We start from the raw sequence: 19,543 nt of genomic DNA, 5'->3' as shown, positions 1-19,543 counted from the left end.
TGTCCGCAAACCGCGATCCTCCAGGTCTCAGCCTCCCGAATGCTGGGATTACAAATGTGCGCCACCACACCCAGCTAGATATGTCTTTAGATAGAGGTCTACTTCTCCTCTTTTAAGATCTGTCTTTAGATAGAGAAAGGCCTAGTTCTCCTCTCCTAGGACTTGTTAATCACCTTTAGCTAGGTTAATTTACATTGGAATAGTTGCCTGCTTTTAGGCAGAAACCAAGTCCTTGCACAAATTTGCTCCTTACCCAATTTTTTAAATATATTAATAATCATAGCTTTCTCAAATCTTCCTAGGCCATTCCCAATACTGGTACAAGACCCATACAAAATAAATAAATAAATAAAATCCCTTTTCCTGCATGTTTTTTGCATGTTTTTTTTTTTTTTTTCCGGGTTTGGGGATGGAACCCAGAGGCATTTGATCTCCAAGCTACACCCCCTGTCCTATTTTTTTTTACCTATTTTTTATTCTTTATTTTGAAACAGGGTCTCACTGAGTTGCAGAGGGCCTCACTAAGTAGCTGAGGCTGTCTGTGAACTATGATCTTCTGGTCTCAGACTCCAGAATGCTGGGATTACAAGTGTGTACCACCACACCCGGTTCCTGCATGTTTTTATTTTATTATTATTATTTTATTATTATTATTTTTTTTATGGTACTGGGGTGGAACCCAGAGGCTTTCTACCTCCAGGCTATACTCCCAGACCTATTTTATACTTTATTTGGAAACAGGGTCTCACTAAGTTGCTGAGAGCCTCACTAAGTAGCTGAGCCTGGCTTTGAACCTGTGTGATCCTCCTGTCTCAGCCTCCCAAGCACGGGATTACAAGCATGTGCCACCACGCCCGGCTCCTGCATGTTTTTAAAATAAATTTTTAATTAGGTGTGTTGGTGTACACCTCTAATCCCAGTAGATGGGAGACTGACACAGGAAGATCACAGGTTCCCACCTAGCCTGAGCAATTTAATGAGACCTTGTTTCAAAATAGAAAATAAAAAAATAGCTGGAAATGGTGACACAGGCTTGTAATCCCAGCATTCAGGAGGCAGAGACCAGAGGATCACAGTTTGCAGACAGCCTCAGCTACTTAGCGAGGCCCTTCACAGCTCAGTGAGACCCTGTCTCAAAATAAATAAATAAATAAATAAATAAATAAATAAGAGTAAATAAGTAAAAAAAGAAAAAGAAAAGAAAAAAATAGGACTAGGGGTGTAGCTCGGAGGTAGAATGCCCCTGGGTTCTATCCTCAGTACCAAAAAAAAAAAAAAAAATTAGGTCTGGGGTCTGGGGTATAGCTCAGAGGTAGAATGTCCCTGAGTTCAAGGCTCATTCACTAGTAACACACACACTAGTAATTTGTGTGTGTGTGATACTAGGGATGGAACCTAGGGGCATTCTACCTCTGAGCTAAACCTCCAACCCTATTTTTTATTCTTTATTGTGAAACAGGGTCTGAGTTGCAAAAGTCTGAGTAGCTGAGGCTGTCTTCGAACCATGATCCTCCTTGTCTCAGCCTCCCAAATGCTGGGATTACAAGTGTGTGCCACCACGCCTGGCTCCCAGACATATTTTATTCTTTATTTTGAAACAGGGTCTCACTAAATTGTGGAGAGCCTCATTAAGTAACTGAGACTGGCCGTGAACCTGTCATCGTCCTGTCTCAGCCTCCCAAGTATTGGGATTACAAGTATGTGCCACCAAGCCCGCTCCTAATGAAATTTTTTTAAATAAACCTTTTGAAGCTGGACATGATAGTGCATGCTTTTAATCCCAGCACTTGGGAAGCTGAGACAGGAGGATTGTGGTTCATGGACAGTCTCAGCCACTTAGTGAGGCACTTTGCAACTCAGTAAAACCCTGTTTCAAAATAAAGAATTAAAAAAAAAAAAAAAGACGGCTAGCAGTGTCACTTGGAGGTAGAATGCCCAGAGGTAGAATGCCCCTGGGTTCTATCCCTAGTACAGCAAAATAAAATAAAATAAAATAAAATAAAATAAAATAAAATAAACTTTTTTGGATGTGTGTGTATGTGGCAACTGGGGATTGAACACAGGGGAACTCTACCTCTGAGCTACACTTCCAGCGCTAGTTTATTTTGTTTGGTACTGGTGAGGAATTAGGTATCAGGTATTTAGTGAGGACCCCCGTGAGATAAAGGTTAAGAAAAACAAAATTCAGGTTTCCCTAAAAAGAAAGGTGGTGTTGGGCGTGGTGGCGCACACTTGTAATCCCAGCATTGGGAGGCTGAGACAGGAGGATCGTGGTTTATGGACAGCTTCAGCTACTTAGTGAGGCCCTCTGCAACTCAGTGAGACCCTGTTTTCAAAATAAAGAATAAAAATAGGGCCGGGTGTGGTGGTGCACGCTTGTAATCCCAGCATTCGGGAGGCTGAGACCTGGAGGATCGCAGTTCACGGACAGCCTCAGCTACTTAGTGAGGCCCTCTGCAACTCAGTGAGACCCGGTTTCAAAATAAAGAATAAAAAATAGGGCAGGAGGTGTAGCTTGGAGGTCGAATGCCCCTGGGTTCCATCCCCAAACCCGCAAAAAAATAAATAAATAAATAAAAGCCGGGCGTGGTGGCGCACGCTTGTAATCCCAGCATTCGGGAGGCTGAGACCGGAGGATAGTGGTTCATGGACAGCCTCAGCTACTTTGTGAGGCCCTCTGCAACTCAGTGAGACCCTGTTTCAAAATAATAAAAATAGGGCAGGGGGTGTAGCTCAGAGGTCAAATGCCCCTGGGTTCCATCCCCAAACCCGCAAAAAAAAAAAAAAAAAAAAAAAAAAAGAATAAAAAAGAAGGCAGGGAATATAGCTTGGAGGTCCACTGACCCTGGGTTCCATCCCCAGACCCACAAAAAAAAAAGAAAGGAAGAAAAAAGAAAAAAAATGAAACAATATGAAAAATGGAACTTTCTGCACTGGTTAATGTCTACACAAGGGAACCTTAAACATGTATAAACCTCTGAGCTCAGCACTGCTGCAGGCCATCAGGGGTTCAATTTCTGAGGTCAGTGAGCTGTGGAAAGGAGGATCCCTGTACGCAGAGCTGTTTCAAGTTCCGGATATCAGAAATGAGCCCAGGTGGACATTCCTGTTTACACTGCGTCTGCCCGTGAGGCATGCTGAGGACTGCCCTTTTCCCTAGACAAGTTACTTTCTGTGTATTCTGAGTTTGACATTAACAGACACTTTATTTAAAATTAATCAGCCTGCTGTAGTGGCGCACACTTGTAATCCCAGTACTTGGGAAGCTGAGACAGGAGGATTATGCAGGTTCAAAGCCAGCCTCAGCTACTTAGTGAGACCCTGTTTCCAAATAAAATATAAAATAGGTCCGGGAGTATAGCTCAGAGGTAGAAGGCTTCTGGGGAGGTAGAATGCCCCTGGGTTCCATCCCTAGTACTGCAAAATAAATAAATAAATAAATAAATAAATAAATAAATAAATAAATAAAATTTGTTAATAAAAAAGGCGTCTGCGAGAAGACTTGCAGAGAAGTAGTGAAGGAGCTCTCTGCTTTTCTCTCTCCAGCTGCCCCATAAATAAATGACAAATAAATAAACCAAATTTTTACTTAGGACTAAGAGTTTACGTGTGAGTACAGAGAGCATAGACGGTCTGTGGCTCCGGAGAGGCGATCTGAGGCACAGCACCAGTATGGCTGCTTTCTCAGGTCCCTTCTCAGGACCCTCTCCTGCAGGGGGCTTTACCCTGCTGCTCTCTTCAGTGGGCTGAGTAGGCTTTCAGGAAGGGCAGTTAATGGTGCTTGGCCTGGGCTACACTCAGGGAGTGCAGACGTCCCCGCTGGACTCTGAAGTCTGCTAAGGCCTGCAGGGTGAGCTGCCTCTCCACTTGCTTGCTTTTTATTTTATTATTTTTTTTGGTGGAACTGGGGTTCCTGGAAGCCCTTCTACCTCCGGGCTACACTCCCAGACCTATTTTTTTTATATTTTTATTTAGAAACAGGGTCTCCTAAGCCAGCGCGCGCGGCTGGCTTCGAACCTGCGCGATCCTCCTGTCTCTACCTCCAAGCTCCGGGATTACAAGCGTGCGCCACCACACCCGGCCTTGCTTGCTTTTTAAATAAACTTTCTACTTTTACTTTACTGTTGTCTGTGGATTTTTCTTTCTTTCTTTTCTTTTTTTTTTTTTTTTGGTGGTACTGGGGATAGAACCCCAGGGGCATTCTACCTCTGAGCTGTTCCCCCGTCCTATTTTTTATTCTTTATTTTGAAACCGGGTCTCACTGAGTTGCAAAGGGCCTCACTAAGTAGCTGAGGCTGTCTGCGAACTGCAATCCTCCAGTCTCAGCCTCCGGAATGCTGGGATTACAAGTGTGCATCACCATGTCTGGCTTATTATGTTTATTTATTTATTTTGGTATTGGGGCTTGAACCCAGTGGTGTTCAAGCCTCTGAGTTACATCCCCAGCCCTAGTTTATTTTTAGGTATGTATGTATGTATGTATGTATCTATGTATTTTTGTAGTACTGGGGATTGAACCTAGAAATGTTCTACCTCTGAACTACGCTTCCAGCCCTTTTTTAAAAAAAATTTTATTTTGAAACAGGGTCTCACTAAGTTGCAGAGGGTCTAAGTTGCTGAGGCTGGCTGCAAACCTCAATCCTCCTGCCTTGGCCTTCCAAGCACTGGGATTACAAATGTGCGCCACCATGCCCAGCTTATTTATGTATTTATTTATTTATTTGGGTACTGGGGATTAAATCCAGGAGCATTCTATCTCTGAGCTAAACCCCAGCCTAACTGTTTATTTATTTATTGTGGTACTGAGGATAACACCCAGAGGTATTCTAACTCTAACTGATACCCCAGCCTTATTTTATTATTTTGTTTTGAAACAGCATCTTGGTAAGTTGCTGAGGCTGGTCTTGAACCTGCAATCCTCCTGTCTCAACCTCCCAAGAATGGGGATTACTAGCATGCACTACTATGCCCAGTTTATTATTTATTTATTTATTTATTGTGGTACTAGGGATTGAACCCAGGGACCTTCTACCTCTGAGCTATACCCCCAGCCCTATTTTATTCTTTATTTTGAAAAAGGGTCTCATTAAGTTGCAGAGGGCCTCACAAGTTGCTGAGGCTGGCCCCGAACCTGTGACCCTCCTGTCTCAGCCTCCTAAATACTAGGATTACAAGTTTGTGCCACCTTGCTTGCTTGCCTAGTTTTTTTTTTTTATTAATCAATTAACTATTTATTTATTGTGGTGTACTTGGTACAGAGGAACATTCTACCTCTGTGCCACACACCCAGCCCTATTTTATTTACTTTTTGTCCTTTTTTTTTTTTCCCCCCAGTACTGAGGATTGAACCTAGAGGCATTCTACCTCCAAGGTACACTCCAGCCCTATTTTGTTTATAAAACAATGTCTCACTAAGTTGTGGAAGGGCCTCACTAAGTAGCTGAGATACTCCTGTCTCAGACTCCCAAGTACTGGGATTACAAATGTGCACCACCATGCTTAGCACTTCTTTTAATTTTTGAAATAGGATCTCACTAAGTTGCTCAGGGCCACACTAAGTTGCTGAGGCTGGATGCAAACCTGTTTCAGCTCCCAAGTAATAGAATCTGCAAGAGTGTGCCACCATGCCTGGCTTAAATTTTGTTTTGAAACAGGGCCTCACTAGATTGCTGAAAATCTTGATAACATGCTGAGGCTGGTCTTGAGCCTCCCAACTACTGGAATAACAGGTATGTACCACTATGCCCAGATATTTTATTTTTTGTGGTGCTAGAGATTGAACCCAAGGGCATTCTACCTCAGAGCCACACACCCTTATCACTGTTCTATTTATTGTTGTTGTTGTTATTATTATTATTTTAAATTTTGGCAGTACCGGGAATTGAACCCAGAGGTATTCTACCTCTGAGCTATATCCCCAACCCTATTTTTTATTCTTTATTTTGAAACAGGGTCTCACTAAATTGCGGAGGGCCTAAGTAGCTGAGGGTGGCCATGAACCTGCGATCCTCCTGTTTCAGCCTCCCAAACACTGGGATTACAAGCATGCTCCACCATGCCTGGCAATTATTTTATTTTTTATCTTTTACTTTTTTTTTGGTGGTACTGGGGATGGAACCCAGGGGCCCTCTACCTCTGGGCTACACTCCCAGACCTTTTTAATATTTTATTTGGAGATAAGGTCTCTTAAGCCAGCTGAGGCTGGCTTCGAACCTGCAGGATCCTCGTCTCAGCCTCCCAAGCGCAGGGATTACAAGCGTGAGCCACCACGCTCGGCTATTTTTTACTATTTATTTATTTATCTATTTATCTATCTATCTATCTATCTATTTATTTATTTATTTATTTTTGGTGGTACTGGGGTTCCTGGAAGCCCTTCTACCTCCAGGCTACACTCCCAGACCTATTTTTATATTTTTATTTGGAAACAGGGTCTCTTAAACCAGCGCGGCTGGCTGGCTTCGAACCTGTGCGATCCTCCTATCTCCACCTCCCAAGCGCGGGGATTACAAGCATGCACCACCATGCCCGGCTTTATTTTTTATTTGGAAACAGAGTTTTACTAAGTTGCCAAGGGTCTCACTAAATTGCTGAGGCGAGCCTGAACTCTGTAATATTCCTTTTTCAGCCTCCCAAGTACTAGGATTACAAGTGTGAGCTACCACACGTGGCTCTCCAGAGAATCAAAACAATGCATGCCTTCAGATTTAAACTGGGTGTCAGGAACGGCTTTCTTTCTGAGGAGGTGCCATTTAAGTTGCTGGGGAGAAGATGTTACAATGAAAAGGTCCATGTGAAGATATCTAATTTCTGCCTCCCTAACTCAAAAGCCCACACCCCGTGGCTCCCTGTTTCTTTCTAATCATGCCTACCACATGTAACAGAGAAGTTTGTTTTTAGCCACACCCAAAAGCACTAGGCCCAGCGTCTCACTCCCTGTGCTTTCGTGGCCTGGTTGGTTGGCGTGGCTTTGGGCATGACCTCCCAATTCCCCGGGCCAGAGCCCGCCAAAAAGGGCACACGGGAGTGCTTGTGCCGACCCTCACAGCGTGCCTTCCTCCCCTCGGCCTTCTGGAGCCCAGCAGAACAGCAGTGGGTGATCACAGCTGAGTGTAAGACGCGTTTCTTCCAGTGAGTAGCAAACACTGCCAGGACACGTTTTGTCTAAAAATATACTCAACTGAGTTTGCATTCCAGTTTTCCCACTTTTTATTCCCAGAACCCAATGATCCAGTGAGAATAGCCTGGTACAGGCACGGTGTACTCCCATCATTTCTTGTTATACTGCTGTTCAAAAGGTTTCAACCCCAGCTGCACATTTTCATGGTAAAAAATGCAAGACTGGGCGGCTTTGGACTCTGTTGTCTTGCAGGCGGAATGATCAAAGTGCTCTGAGTAACAACTGCAGTCAGGCCGGGCTGGTGGCGCAGGCTTGTAATCCCAGCATTCGGGAGGCAGAGACTGGAGGATTGTGGTTCGCGGACAGCCTCAGCTACTTAGGCCCTTTGCAATTCAGTGAGACCCTGTTCCAAAAAAAATAAGACTAAAAATTAGGACCAGGGTGTAGCTCAGAGGTAGACTGCCCCTGGGTTCCATCCCCAGCAGTGAACACATTCCTGGGCGCTGACCATGTGCCAGGCTCCGTCAGCATACAATGACAAGCTGTCCTACCACTACCTTCAAGGGAAACAATATGAAATGGGAAATAATGACATGAGAGGGTTTTTTTTTTTTTTTTTTAGATGGAGACTTGCTATTTGCCCATATTGGTCTTGAATTCACTGCTCAAGAGATTCTCCTGCCTCAGTCACCCAGGTAGCTGGAACTACAGGTGTTCACCACCATGCCTGGCTTAGGAGGCCATTTTAATCAACTAAGGTATTTATCCAATGAGCATTTATTGAGTGCTTACTATGTTCCAGGCAGTTTTTGGTGTTAGGCACACAGCAGTGAACAGAACAGACACGAAAATATTTGCTCTCATTAAACTTATTATTTTCTAGAGGGATGGACAGAGAGAAGATGGTAATAAGTGGCATAAAGGAAAGTAAAGAAGGATGCCAGGAAGAATGTAAAGGAGAGCCAGGCGTGGTGGCGCACGCTTGTAATCCCAGCATTCATTTGGGAGGCTGAGACAGGAGGATCGTGGTTCCCAGACAGCCTTAGCTACTTAGTGAGGCCCTCCTCAACTCAGTGAGACCCTGTTTCAAAATAAAGAATAAAAGCCAGGTGTGGTGGCACACGCTTGTAATCTCAGCATTCGAGAGTCTGAGACCAGTGGATCGTGGTTTGCGGACGGCCTCAGCTACTTAGTGAGGCCCTCCGCAACTCAGTGAGACCCTGTTTCAAAATAAAGAATAAAAAACAAGGCTGGGGTGTAGCTCAGAGGTAGAATGCCCCAGGGTTCCAGCCCCAGTATCCCCCCAATTATATATTTTTCTTTTCATTCATATATACATATATATGTATATATATGTATGAATGAAACTATATATATTTTTCATATATATACATGTACACACACACACACACACACACACACACACATATATGAAAAGAAAAAAAGAGAGAATATTTCAGCAAGAACACTTGCTCAAAGAGTTGAAGGCACTGCCTCCTGGCCCCCTGCAAAGCGTAAGATATATGCTGTCTGGACATCGCAGAAAGTTTGCTGCCCCCTGGTAAGTTAGTCAGCTTTCTGATGCTGAAACCAAAATGTTTGACAAGAACAACTCAGAGGAGGAAAGGCGTATTTGGCTCATGTTTCTGCGGCTTAGCCCATGGTTGCCTGGCTCCAAGGTAGAAGCTTCATGGCAGCAGGTTTATGGGGGCGCAGGGAAACCTGCTCAGTACATGGCAGCCCGGAAGCAGAGAGGGGAGCCAGGGACAGATGGTCCTCAAGGCTGCACACCTAGTGAACCACCTCCTACAGCCATGCCACCTCTCAACCTTGTTCCACTGGAAACCGGGCCTCGGCACGCGAGCTTTGGGGAGAGGGAGAGGTAGATGGACATCCCAAATCCAAACTGTAACACCTGGTGTGGACTCTGGAACTGTGTGAGCGGCTGAGGCGAGGTGGCCAGGATACTGGACCATCGACTTGGGGATAGAAATCAGTAATTATGACAGTAGTGCTGGCAAGGGTGACAGAGCCAGAAGTGTCAAGGAATGAAGGGCGTGGCTTGGGATTTGTAGACCCTATAAAAGTTGCAATTTGGAAGATGAATCTAGTTTGACAGCAATATGAACTTCAAAGCTTAGGGTTTAATGGGGGAAGAAGGGGAAGATCTGAACTGCTGAGTAGGAAGAGCTGACCTTGCCTCCAGGACCCAGTGGTTTAAGGGGGCAATTAGTCAGCCCACTGGGATGGCTGCAGGGTTGGCAAGGTGCCCAGGGGTGTGTCTGGAGATGAAGTTAATGGTGGCAGTGGCAAAGAGCACAGGCAAAGGGGCCAGCGAGGTGGCCTTGCAGTCGGGGAGGCTTGAACTAAGGGCTGAGGTACTGGCAGTGGACTGTGAGCTGAAAGTGGCAGGATGGAGAGAAGGGAAAGGTACTTAGGGGTAGGAAAGGGTGCTATCTGTGAACACTGACCTCAGAAAATCTCAATAGGCTTTGGTGTGTCTAAAGGCTTGGAACCAGTTCAATCAGCTTTGGGTGAACATTACTGATTGTTAATCTTTGCCTACTTGGTGCTCAGGTACACTGGGAGCTTAGAGTGAGTGGGTCAATGCTGTATGAACGGAAGGTACACAGTGCATTTTTTTTTCTTGATGGTACTGGGGATTGAACCCAGGGGCATTTTTTACCTCTGAGCTATACCCTCAGCTCTATTTTACTTTATTTTTATTTTGAAACAGGTCTCACTAGGTTGCGGAGAGCCTAAGTTGCTGAGGCTGTCCTTGAACCTGCCATCCTCCTGTCTCATCCTTCTAAGTACTGGGATCACATGTGTACCGCCACACCCAGGACGCATTGGATTTCCAACCCCATTCATACTTAAACACAGATACAGTGGGAGGCTGTCTTATATCAGTCTTTATATGGGTGGGCAATCATTCCTTTATCTCTCCTGCAGTTTTTTAGAGCACTATATCTGCTCATTGTTTTACCAGGCATGAGAAATTGGTTCTTTCCGCCGGGCGTGGTGGCGCATGCTTGTAATCCTCGTGCTTGGGAGGCTGAGACAGGAGGATTGCACAGGTTCGAAGCCAGCCTCGGCTACTTAGTGAGGCTCTCAGCAACTTAGTGAGACCCTGTTTCCAAATAAAATATAAAATAGGTCTGGGAGTATAGCCCGGAGGTAGAAAGCCTCTGGGTTCCACCCCCAGTACCACAAAAAAAGAAAAAAAGAAAAAAAGAAATTGGTTCTTTCCTGCTCTGAGTTCGCAGCATGCCAGCAATTGCACTGAGGCACCGTCCTCAGACAGGATGCTCAGACAGGATGCTGTTGGTGCTTGCAGCCTTGGTGGCTAGGTTAACCTGAGGGCCAAGGAAAACTCATAATGTGCATTTAAGACCTGAAGGAGAAATCAGTTATTATATAGCAGGGAATGGTGGTGCCAAATGTGCCAAGTGAAGTGGTGGCAGGCATCAGGGGGAGGGGCACTTCAAGTACTGGAAGACCTGGCTGTGGCCAGGGCCCTGGACTGCAGTGTGGGCCGTCCTCAGAGCCCCAGTGAACGCCTGCAGTCGGCTTCCCCAACTGCACAGTCCCAGAGGGCAGGAGGCAGCCTGTCCTGTTCACCCTCTCAACTCTGCTTACCAGGTACCATGGCAGGTACAACCAGCACACCAGACACCAGGAGCTTCATAAAGGTTTGCTGGGCAAATTAGTTACTATGAATCAGAGTTTACCTCTCTGATATTCATTGTATTTATCAGTATGCATGCCTCATTACCACACCCCTGTAAATAAATGAGTGAAAGCACCTTGTGAATTACAGAACACACAATTTGTCTTTCCCTTTTTTCTCTTTCTCTTTCTTTTTTCTTTCTATTTTTCTTGTTTGGTGGTACTAGGGATTAAATGCAGGAGAATTCTACCTCTGAGCTACACCTCCAGTCCTATTTTATTTTGAAACAGCATCTAAGTTGTGGAGGGCTTTGCTAAATCACCAAGGCTGGCCTGAACCTGCAATCCTCCTGTCTCAGCCTCCCAAATACTGGGATTAAAAGTGTGTAACACCATTTCCAGCTATAATGCTTGTATGTATGTATTTATTTATTTATTTATGGTACCGGGGGTGGAACCCAGGGGCTTTTTACCTCCAGGCTGTACTCCTAGACCTATTTTATATTTTATTTGGAAACAAGGTCTCACTAAGTTGCTGAGAGCGTAAGTAGCCGAGGCTGGCTTCGAACCTGTGCAATCCTACTGTCTCAGACTTCCAAACGCTGGGATTACAAGTGTGTGCCACCACGCCTGGCTATAATGCTTGTTGTATGTATGTATGTATGTATGTATGTATGTATGTATTTGTGGTACTTGGGATGGAACCTTTGGGCTACATTCCCAGACCTATTTTATATTTTATTTGGGAACAGGGTCTCTTAAACCAGCTGAGGTTGGCTTTGAACCTGCATGATCCTCCTGTCTCAGCCTTCTAAGTGTGGGGATTACAAGCGTGTGCCACCACACCTGGCTGTAACGCTTCTTTTAAAGCTGGTGGTGGGTTTACCACCATACCCGGCTATAATACTTATTATTTTTTTTGTGTGTGTGGTGCTTAGGATTGAGCCCAGGGGTATTCTACTTCTGAGCTATACCCCTAGGCCGATTTTTTATTCTTTATTTTGAAAAAGGGTCTCACTAAATTGTAGACTAAATTGTAGAGGGCCTCACTAGCTAGCTGAGCCTGTCCACGAACCTGGATCCTCCTGTCTCAGCATCCCAAATGCTGGGATTACAAGCATGCACCACCACACTTGGCTGTACAATGCTTTTCTTTTTTTAGGTATGGGGGATGGAACCTAGGGGAATTGTACCTCTGAGCTACACCCCCAGCCCTATTTTTTCCTTTTTTTTTTTTTTGCAGGTCTGGGATGGAACCCTATTTTTATTCTTTATTTTGAAACAGGGTCTAGAGGGCCTCACTAAGTAGCTGAGGTTGTCCGTGAACTGTGGTGCTGGGGATGGAACCCAGGGGCATTCTACCTCCAAGCTACATGCCCAGCCCTATTTCTTATTCTTTATTTTTATTTATTTATTTAATTTATTTATTTATTTATTTATTTATTGCAGGTCTGGGGATGGAACCCAGGGGCATTTGACCTCCGAGCTACATCCCCTGCCCTATTTTTTATTCTTTATTTTGAAACCGGGTCTCACTGAGTTGCAAAGAGCCTCACTAAGTAGCTGAGGCTGTCCGCGAACCACGATCCTCCAGGTCTCAGCCTCCTGAATGCTGGGATTACAAGCATGCTGGGATTACAAGTGTGCACCACCACACCCAGCTCTTATTCTTTATTTTGAAACACGATCTCATTGAGTTGCAAAGGGTCTCACAAAGTAGTAGCTGAAGCTGTCGTGAATTGCGATCCTCCTATCTCAGTCTCTCAAATGCTGGGGATTACAAGCATTTGCCACCACACCCGGCCTCTATGGTCTCTTAAATGGTTTTCACAGAACATGAAGAAGCTATTAGCTTTTATGTTTGGCTTTTAAATTTTGACTTAATTATAACATACACAAACAAGTTCCTGATCCTCCCCATAAAAGTTCTTTATGTCTTCTTAGATCAGCCTTGCCCTACTTGTATGTTAGAAAAGGGAGTAAGCCCATGCATATAAAATGGACTAAGCATGTTGGAGTAAGAACTGTCTGAAATTACTTTTTGGTGGGGATTGAGCCCAGGGGTGTTCTACCTCTGAGCTATACCTCCAGCCCTCTTTTATTTTATATTTTATTTTGAAACAGGGTCTCACTATGTTGCTGAGGCTGGCCACGAACCTGTAATACTCCTGTTTCAGCCTCTCAGGTACTGGGATTACAAGTGTGTGTCACCATGCCTGGCTTTGAAATTAATTTAAAGCCTCAAACCCAGGGACATTCTACCTCTGAGCTATACCTCCAGTCCTCTTTTATTTCATTTTTTATTATTTATTTATTTATTTTTGCAGTACTGGGGATGGAACCTAGGGGCATCTTACCTCTGAGCTACACCCCCAGCCATTTATTTATTCTTTATTTTGAAACAAGGTCTCACTTAATTGTCAAGGGCCTAAGTAGCTAAGGCTGGTCTAGAACCTGTGATCCTCCTGTCTCAGCCTCCCAAGTACTGGGATTACAAGTGTGCACCACCATGCCTGGCTTGTTTATCGAGACAGGGTCTTTCTAGGTTGCTGAGAAACTCTCTAAATTGCTAAGGTTTGCCTTGAACTTGTAATCCATCTGTCTCAGTCTTCTTAGGACTGGGATTACAAGCATGTGCCATCATACCTGGCTTAAACAGACTTTCTACTTTTTTTGTGTGTGGTCCTGGGGATGGAACCCAGTGATGAATTTAGTTAATAAGAAAAATTTCTTTGTAGCCGGGCATGGTGGCGCACGCTTGTAATCCCCGCGCTTGTGAGGCTGAGACAGGAGGATCACGCAGGTTCAAAACCAGCCTCAGCTACTTAGTGCGGCTCTCAGCAACTTAGTGAGACCCTGTTTCCAAATAAAATATAAAATGGGTCTGGGAGTATAGCCCAGAAGTAGAAAGCCTCTGGGTTCCAACCCCACTACCACCAAAAAGAAAAATTTGTGGATGTGGAAGGAATGAGGGGAAATGCTTTTTGTGTGCGTGTACTATGGTTTCCTTATTCACAGATGTAGTATCCCCTCATTAATTCACGTCTCATCTATTATTTCAAATGTGTAATAAACTTGCAATGATTTATTCTGCTGCTTTCTAAATTTCCTTCTGCTTGCCTCCCCTCCTCTCTCACTGGGGATGGAACCCAGGGTCCTCTGAGCTACACCCCCAGCCTTATTTTTTATTTAATTTTTATTTATTTTTATTTTTTTGGTGCTGGGGGTGGAACCCAGAGGCTTTCTACCTCCGGGCTATACTCCCAGACCTATTTTATATTTTATTTGGGAACAGGGCCTCACTAAGTTGCTGAGAGCCTCACTAAGTAGCTGAGGCTGGCTTCGAACCTGTGCGATCCTCCTGTCTCAGCCTCCCAAGCGCGGAGATTACAAGTGTGCGCCACCACGCCAGGCTTTATTTAATTTTTTTTTGCGTCACTGGGGATGGAACTCAGGGACAGTGTACCTCTGAGTTACACCCCCAGCCCTTTTTTTTTTTTAAAGACTTTTTATTTATTTATTTATTTATTTATTTATTTATTTATTTATTTTTGCGCGGTACCAGGGTTGAAACCCAGGGGAATTCTACCTCCGAATTATACCCCAAACCCTATTTTTTATTCTTTATTTTGAGACAGGGTTTCACTGAGTTGCACAGGGCCTGCGTAGTAGCTGAGGCTGTCTGCGAACCGTGATCCTATCTCAGCCTCTCGAACGCTAGGATTACACACCGAGCTGCACTCTTTATTTTCTACCAAGGATTTGAGATTTAGATTAGGTTTAAATGGCTTCCAAATTCTAGGACTAGTAGCCAGGAGCGTTGGCACACACCTGTAATCCCAGCTACTCTGGAGGTGGAGGCAGGAGGTTCTCATGTTCAAGGCTAGCCAGGGCAATTTAGTAAGACCGTTTCAAAATAAAAAAATAAAGTGGTTGGGGGCGGGGCTCAGAAATAGAAAACCCTGGTTTCAATTTCTAGTGCCCCCTGTTCCCGCATAATCTCAGAATAGCAATCTGTGATTATTACACATTTTCCCACTAACACTCATTTCTCCTGTGTTTGTGACGCGTGCTGTGTGCAAAAGCGACGACATTCGCGAGCTTCAAGCATCACGCGCCGCCCCATGTCAGAGCGCTCTGCTCACTTGCCTTCTGAGAACCCCCACTCCCCAGGCAATCCTGTGACACCATCTTTGACTGGATAAACAATGCCGCTGCTAGACTTACTTATCGCTTCCCCACTCCCTAGGCTCGTCCATCCCGGGACAGGTCCCCACGACTTCCCGATGGAAGCACTAGACTTCCGCTGAAGAGGTTCGGCATTTTCAGTTGGGCCTCGCTGATGGGGCCCGATGGGATCCCGGCATGACACCGCACAAGTCGCGAGGACACTGAACTGGTGCAGACGGCCGCCCTGAACTCACCTCGCCTGTCCATTCCCGCCCCAGGCGAGGAACCCCGAGGACCACCTCCTAACTCAGCGCCGCGCGCCGAGCACGCCGCCGCGCCACGTCAGCGCTGCGCGTGACGACAGCGCGCCGGGTCGGGGCTCCGCGAGGCCCCGCCCTACATCCGGGGCCTGGGCGGCGGCGCCGCCGCCGCGCGGGGGTCACGTGGCCCCTTCCTTTCCGTCTCTGGCCGGCTGGGCGCGGGCGACTGCTGGCGAGGCGCGTGGAGTGTCGCGCTGGTTCCCTCCCGTCTCCTCTCCCCGCCCGGGTCGCTGGGGAGTTCGCCGACGCCGGCGAGCCGAGCCTGCCGCCAAGATGCCGGCCTATTTCCAGAGGCCGGAAAATGCCCTCAAACGCGCCAACGGTGAGTGGGGAGCGGGGCGCGTGGGCCGGGCGGCCTGGAGGCCGCGGGCCGGGCCTGCTGCTCGCCGCGGCCGCGTCCCCTGCCCACGCCCACCGCTGGGGCCGGCGGCGCCGATCGGGGCCCGCGCGGCCGCGTCCTGCCCTCGCCGCCTCGGGGTGGCGCTGGCCCGGCTCCCTCCGCCCCGGCTCCGCGCTGCGGGCTGCCCGGGCGCCGCGCCCCGACCGCCATCTGGGAGTGCCGGGGAGGAGGAAACATGGCTCCCTCCCGGGGACAATGCACGCGGCGCCCCGGCCCCACCTCCCGCCGGCCGGAGCCTGGCCGGCCCACTGCGGCCGAGCGAGGCCCGTCGGCCCGGCCGCGCGGAGCTGAGCGGGGCCGGCCCCTTCCCCCGGCCCAGCCGCGCACGTACCCTCCGGGCCTCTGACCCATTTAGCCCGTTTCCTGGTTGTCGTCGTCTCTTCCGGGCGTTGATTGGGACAGTCCCAAAGCCTGTATTCCGAACCACAGAAAGTTGGAAGTTAATATTATTAAAGGGCCTTTAGATCTTCCTTAAAACTGAGGCCGAGAGAGACTGGTTTCCCCAAGGTCATTCCGGGAGTTGGTTGTTGAGTCAGGAGCCTAAAACCAAAGTCTCTTGACATCCAGATCTTTTTTTTTTTTATTTTATTTTTTTTTGCCACCGCGCTGCTATCTACTATTTCTGTTTCCATATGTGTACTTAGGCCGTGGAGCTTGCAGGAAAATCTTGAGTGCCCCGATCTATTCAAAAGGCATTTATTACATTGACCTTACAGGGGTGCAAATGCCTCCTGACTTTTAAAAACTTTGTTGCTGGTATGTTTTTTTTTTTTTTTAAATCTAACACCTTTATAGTGTTTTTGTAAGTGTCGGTAGTTTTTGTTTTTACCCTCCATCTAGAATGAAGTTTTGGGTCTTATCTGTGTTGGAGATGGCTGTCATGTCTGTTACAGTTAATATTTGTAGATTTTTATTTTTTATTTTTTTAGTTTGTTTGAAATTTCATTTTGTGAAAAGGCCAGTCTAGTCTGAGTCAGTACTAAAAACTGATGGTACTAGCCGGGCATGGTGGCACGCTTGTAATCCCAGCATTTGGGAGGTTGAGACTGGAGGATCCGGGCTCCCGGCCCTCCACACTTAGTGAGGCCCTCTGCAACTTACTGAGACACTGTTTCAAAATAAAGAATGAAAAGTTGGGGCTGGAGGTGTGGCTTGGAGGTCGAATGCTCTAGCATTCAATCCCCAACACACACACACACTATTGATAATGTGTCAGGACTAAAGATTGTGTTGGTCATACGTTAAAAAAAAAAAACAATTTTTGTGGGGAGAGGAGTCAGTGGAACAGAATAATTGTTTTATTAAAACTACAATAGGGCTTGGTGGTGCATACTTTAAAATCCCAGTTCTTGGGAGGCTGAGACAGGAGGATCGCAGGTTCTGGCCAGCCTCAGCTACTTAGGCCCTCTGCACTTAGTGAGACCCTGTTTCAAAATAAAAAATAAAAAAATAGGGTTGGAGGTATAGCTTGGAGGTGGAATGCCCCTGGGTGTTCAGTCTCCAGTACTGTTAAAAAAGAAAAAAAAAAACTACAACATATCTGATCACTAGTATTCATTCAAACCAGTAATCTAATGGCTAAAACAAGACAATGAATTTTAAGCTTTTTTTCAATTTGTAGGAAAGGATATATTGAAGTGGAAGTTTGTCTCAACAAACAGTAACTCAGTTATGATATACAAAGTAATTTGCATGAAATTACATTCTGCATACATAGCTGTTGTAGATATATATGTGTATATATATTTGCATGGTGAGGGGGATGAAACCCAGGCGCATTCTACCTCTGAGATACCACCCCTATTAGGTATTCTTTTTCCTTTTTTTGGTGGTACTGGGGTTCCTGGAAGCCCTTCTACCTCTGGACTACACTTCCAGACCTATTTTTTTATACTTTTTTATTTGGCAACAGGGTCTCTTAAGCCAGCGCGTCTGGCTTCGAATCTGCGCTATCTTCCTGTCTCCCCCTCCCAAGCACGGGGATTACAAGCATGTGCCACCACACCTGGCCCTATTAGGTATTCTTTATTTTTTATTTTTTTAATATTTTTGTGGTACTGGGGGTGGAACCCAGGGTCTTTTCTACCTCCATGCTGTGCTTTATTTGGAAACAGGGTCTCATTAAATTGCTGAGAGCCTCACTAAGTAGGTGAGGCTGTGAACCTGTGTGATCCTCCTGTCTCAGCCTCCCAAGTGCTGGGATTCCAAGCGTGGGCCACCACGCCCGGCCCTGTGTCCTTTATTCTGAAGCAGGATCTCTCTGAGTTGCAAAGGTCCTCACTAAATTCTGTGGCTGTCTGAACCAGAATCCTCCTGTCTCAGCCTCCCCATTGCTGGGATTACAAGGGTGCGTGGCCATGTCTGGCTATTGTAGATACATTTTAGTAATTCGTTTGCTTCATTAGCAGACATTTTTCCATGCTTAGTAGGCTGAAGCCCTGCAGTCTCCATGGAGTAAATATTGCCTACTGTGTGTGTTCCGACCTTGTTTCAACACTCCATGAAATCTTCCTTTCAACTTTATATTTCAGTAATGTCTTAAAAAGGATATATAACATGTTAATTTTTTTTCAAAATCTAAACTGAAATAGACTATTTATGAAGGGCAGATTGGGGGGAGCATTAGAGTAAGCAAGGCAATAAAGGGATATTTGGGGAAACTTGGATCCTGTTTGTGTAGTTCCTTGTTTCAGTCCTGTTAAGCTGCAGGCTGGTGGTTTCCAGTTAGCCTTACCTTCCAAGTAGTAACTTGAATGCCTTTGATCTTTTGAGTCAGATCCCTTCTTAAGTCCCAAGATGAGCAGATTGTGGACAGCATATGACAGGTTACAAGCATTAAAGAATGGCAAAGGGCATTTCACTTCCTGGAATTCTCAGTTAAATGCTTTATCTGTAACATTTGTAACCCCAGACTATTCTTTTTTTTTTTTTTTTTTTGGCCCTGTACTGGGGATGGAACCCAGCCCTATTTTTCTTCTTTTTGAAACTGTCTCACTGAGTTGCAAAAGGCCTCACTAAGGAGCTGAGGCTGGCTGCGGGTCAAGATCCTCCTGTCTCAGCCTCCTAAATGCTGGTATTACAAGCACAGGCCACCACGCCTGGGAAGTGGACTAATCCTTCAAATCAGAATGATTTTGTAGATCAGAGCAATATTTTTGGAAGAAAATTACAGTTGTCATTCTGAGAGATGAGAATTTGGAGCCAGGCGTGTTGGCAAAGGCTTGTAATCCCGGTACTTGGGAGGCTGAGACAGAAGTATTGTGGCTTGTGACCAGCCTCAGCTACTTAATGAGGCCCTCTGCAACTTAATGAGTCCCTGTTTTAAAATAAACAATAAGCTGGCGTGCTTGGGAGGCGGAGACGGGGATCGCGCAGGTTCAAAGTCAACCTCGCTGGCTTAAGAGACCCTGTTTCCAAATAAAAGTGATATAAAATAGGTCTGGGAGTGTAGCCCAGAGGTAGAAGGGTTTCCAGGAACCCCAGTACCACAAAAAACAAAACAAAAACAAAAAACCCAAAACAAAACAATAAAAGCCGGTGGTGGTGGCGGCGAACGCTTGTAATCCAAGCATTCAGGAGGCTGAGACAGGAGGATTGCAGTTTGAGGACAGCCTCAGCTACTACTTAGTGAGGCTCTTTGCAACTCTGAATAAAAAATACTGGGTGTGTAGCTTGGAGGTAGAATGTCCCTGGGTTCCATCCCCAGTACTGAAAAAAGAATAAAAAAATAGGGCTGGGGATGTGGCTCAGAGGTAGAATGTCTCTGGGTTCCATCTCTAATACCGCAGGGAGAAAAAAAAGATGAGCAGTTGGCTCAGCAGTTCCAGGTAAGAAATCCGTATCACCTCATCACTGGGAGAA

General features: G+C 45.9%; 1 protein-coding gene across 1 annotated transcript in view; it reads left to right on the top strand.

The window, feature by feature from the left end:
* Positions 1 to 15,555: 15,555 nt before the first annotated feature.
* The window catches only part of EIF3A (eukaryotic translation initiation factor 3 subunit A), a gene marked incomplete at both ends in the record, with an annotated part of 41,473 nt that continues 37,485 nt past the window's right edge, over positions 15,556 to 19,543 (top strand). Inside the window, one exon of the mRNA XM_080694973.1 lies at positions 15,556 to 15,604. Within this exon, the coding sequence (XP_080551099.1) occupies positions 15,556 to 15,604 (49 nt within the window). The remainder of the gene's footprint in view (positions 15,605 to 19,543) is intronic.

Source organism: Muscardinus avellanarius, assembly GCF_963383645.1.
Source record: "Muscardinus avellanarius genome assembly, chromosome: 4".
Taxonomy (NCBI): domain Eukaryota; kingdom Metazoa; phylum Chordata; class Mammalia; order Rodentia; family Gliridae; genus Muscardinus; species Muscardinus avellanarius.
The sequence above is the reverse complement of the archived record's forward strand: the minus strand, read 5'-3'. Positions and strand labels throughout refer to the sequence as shown.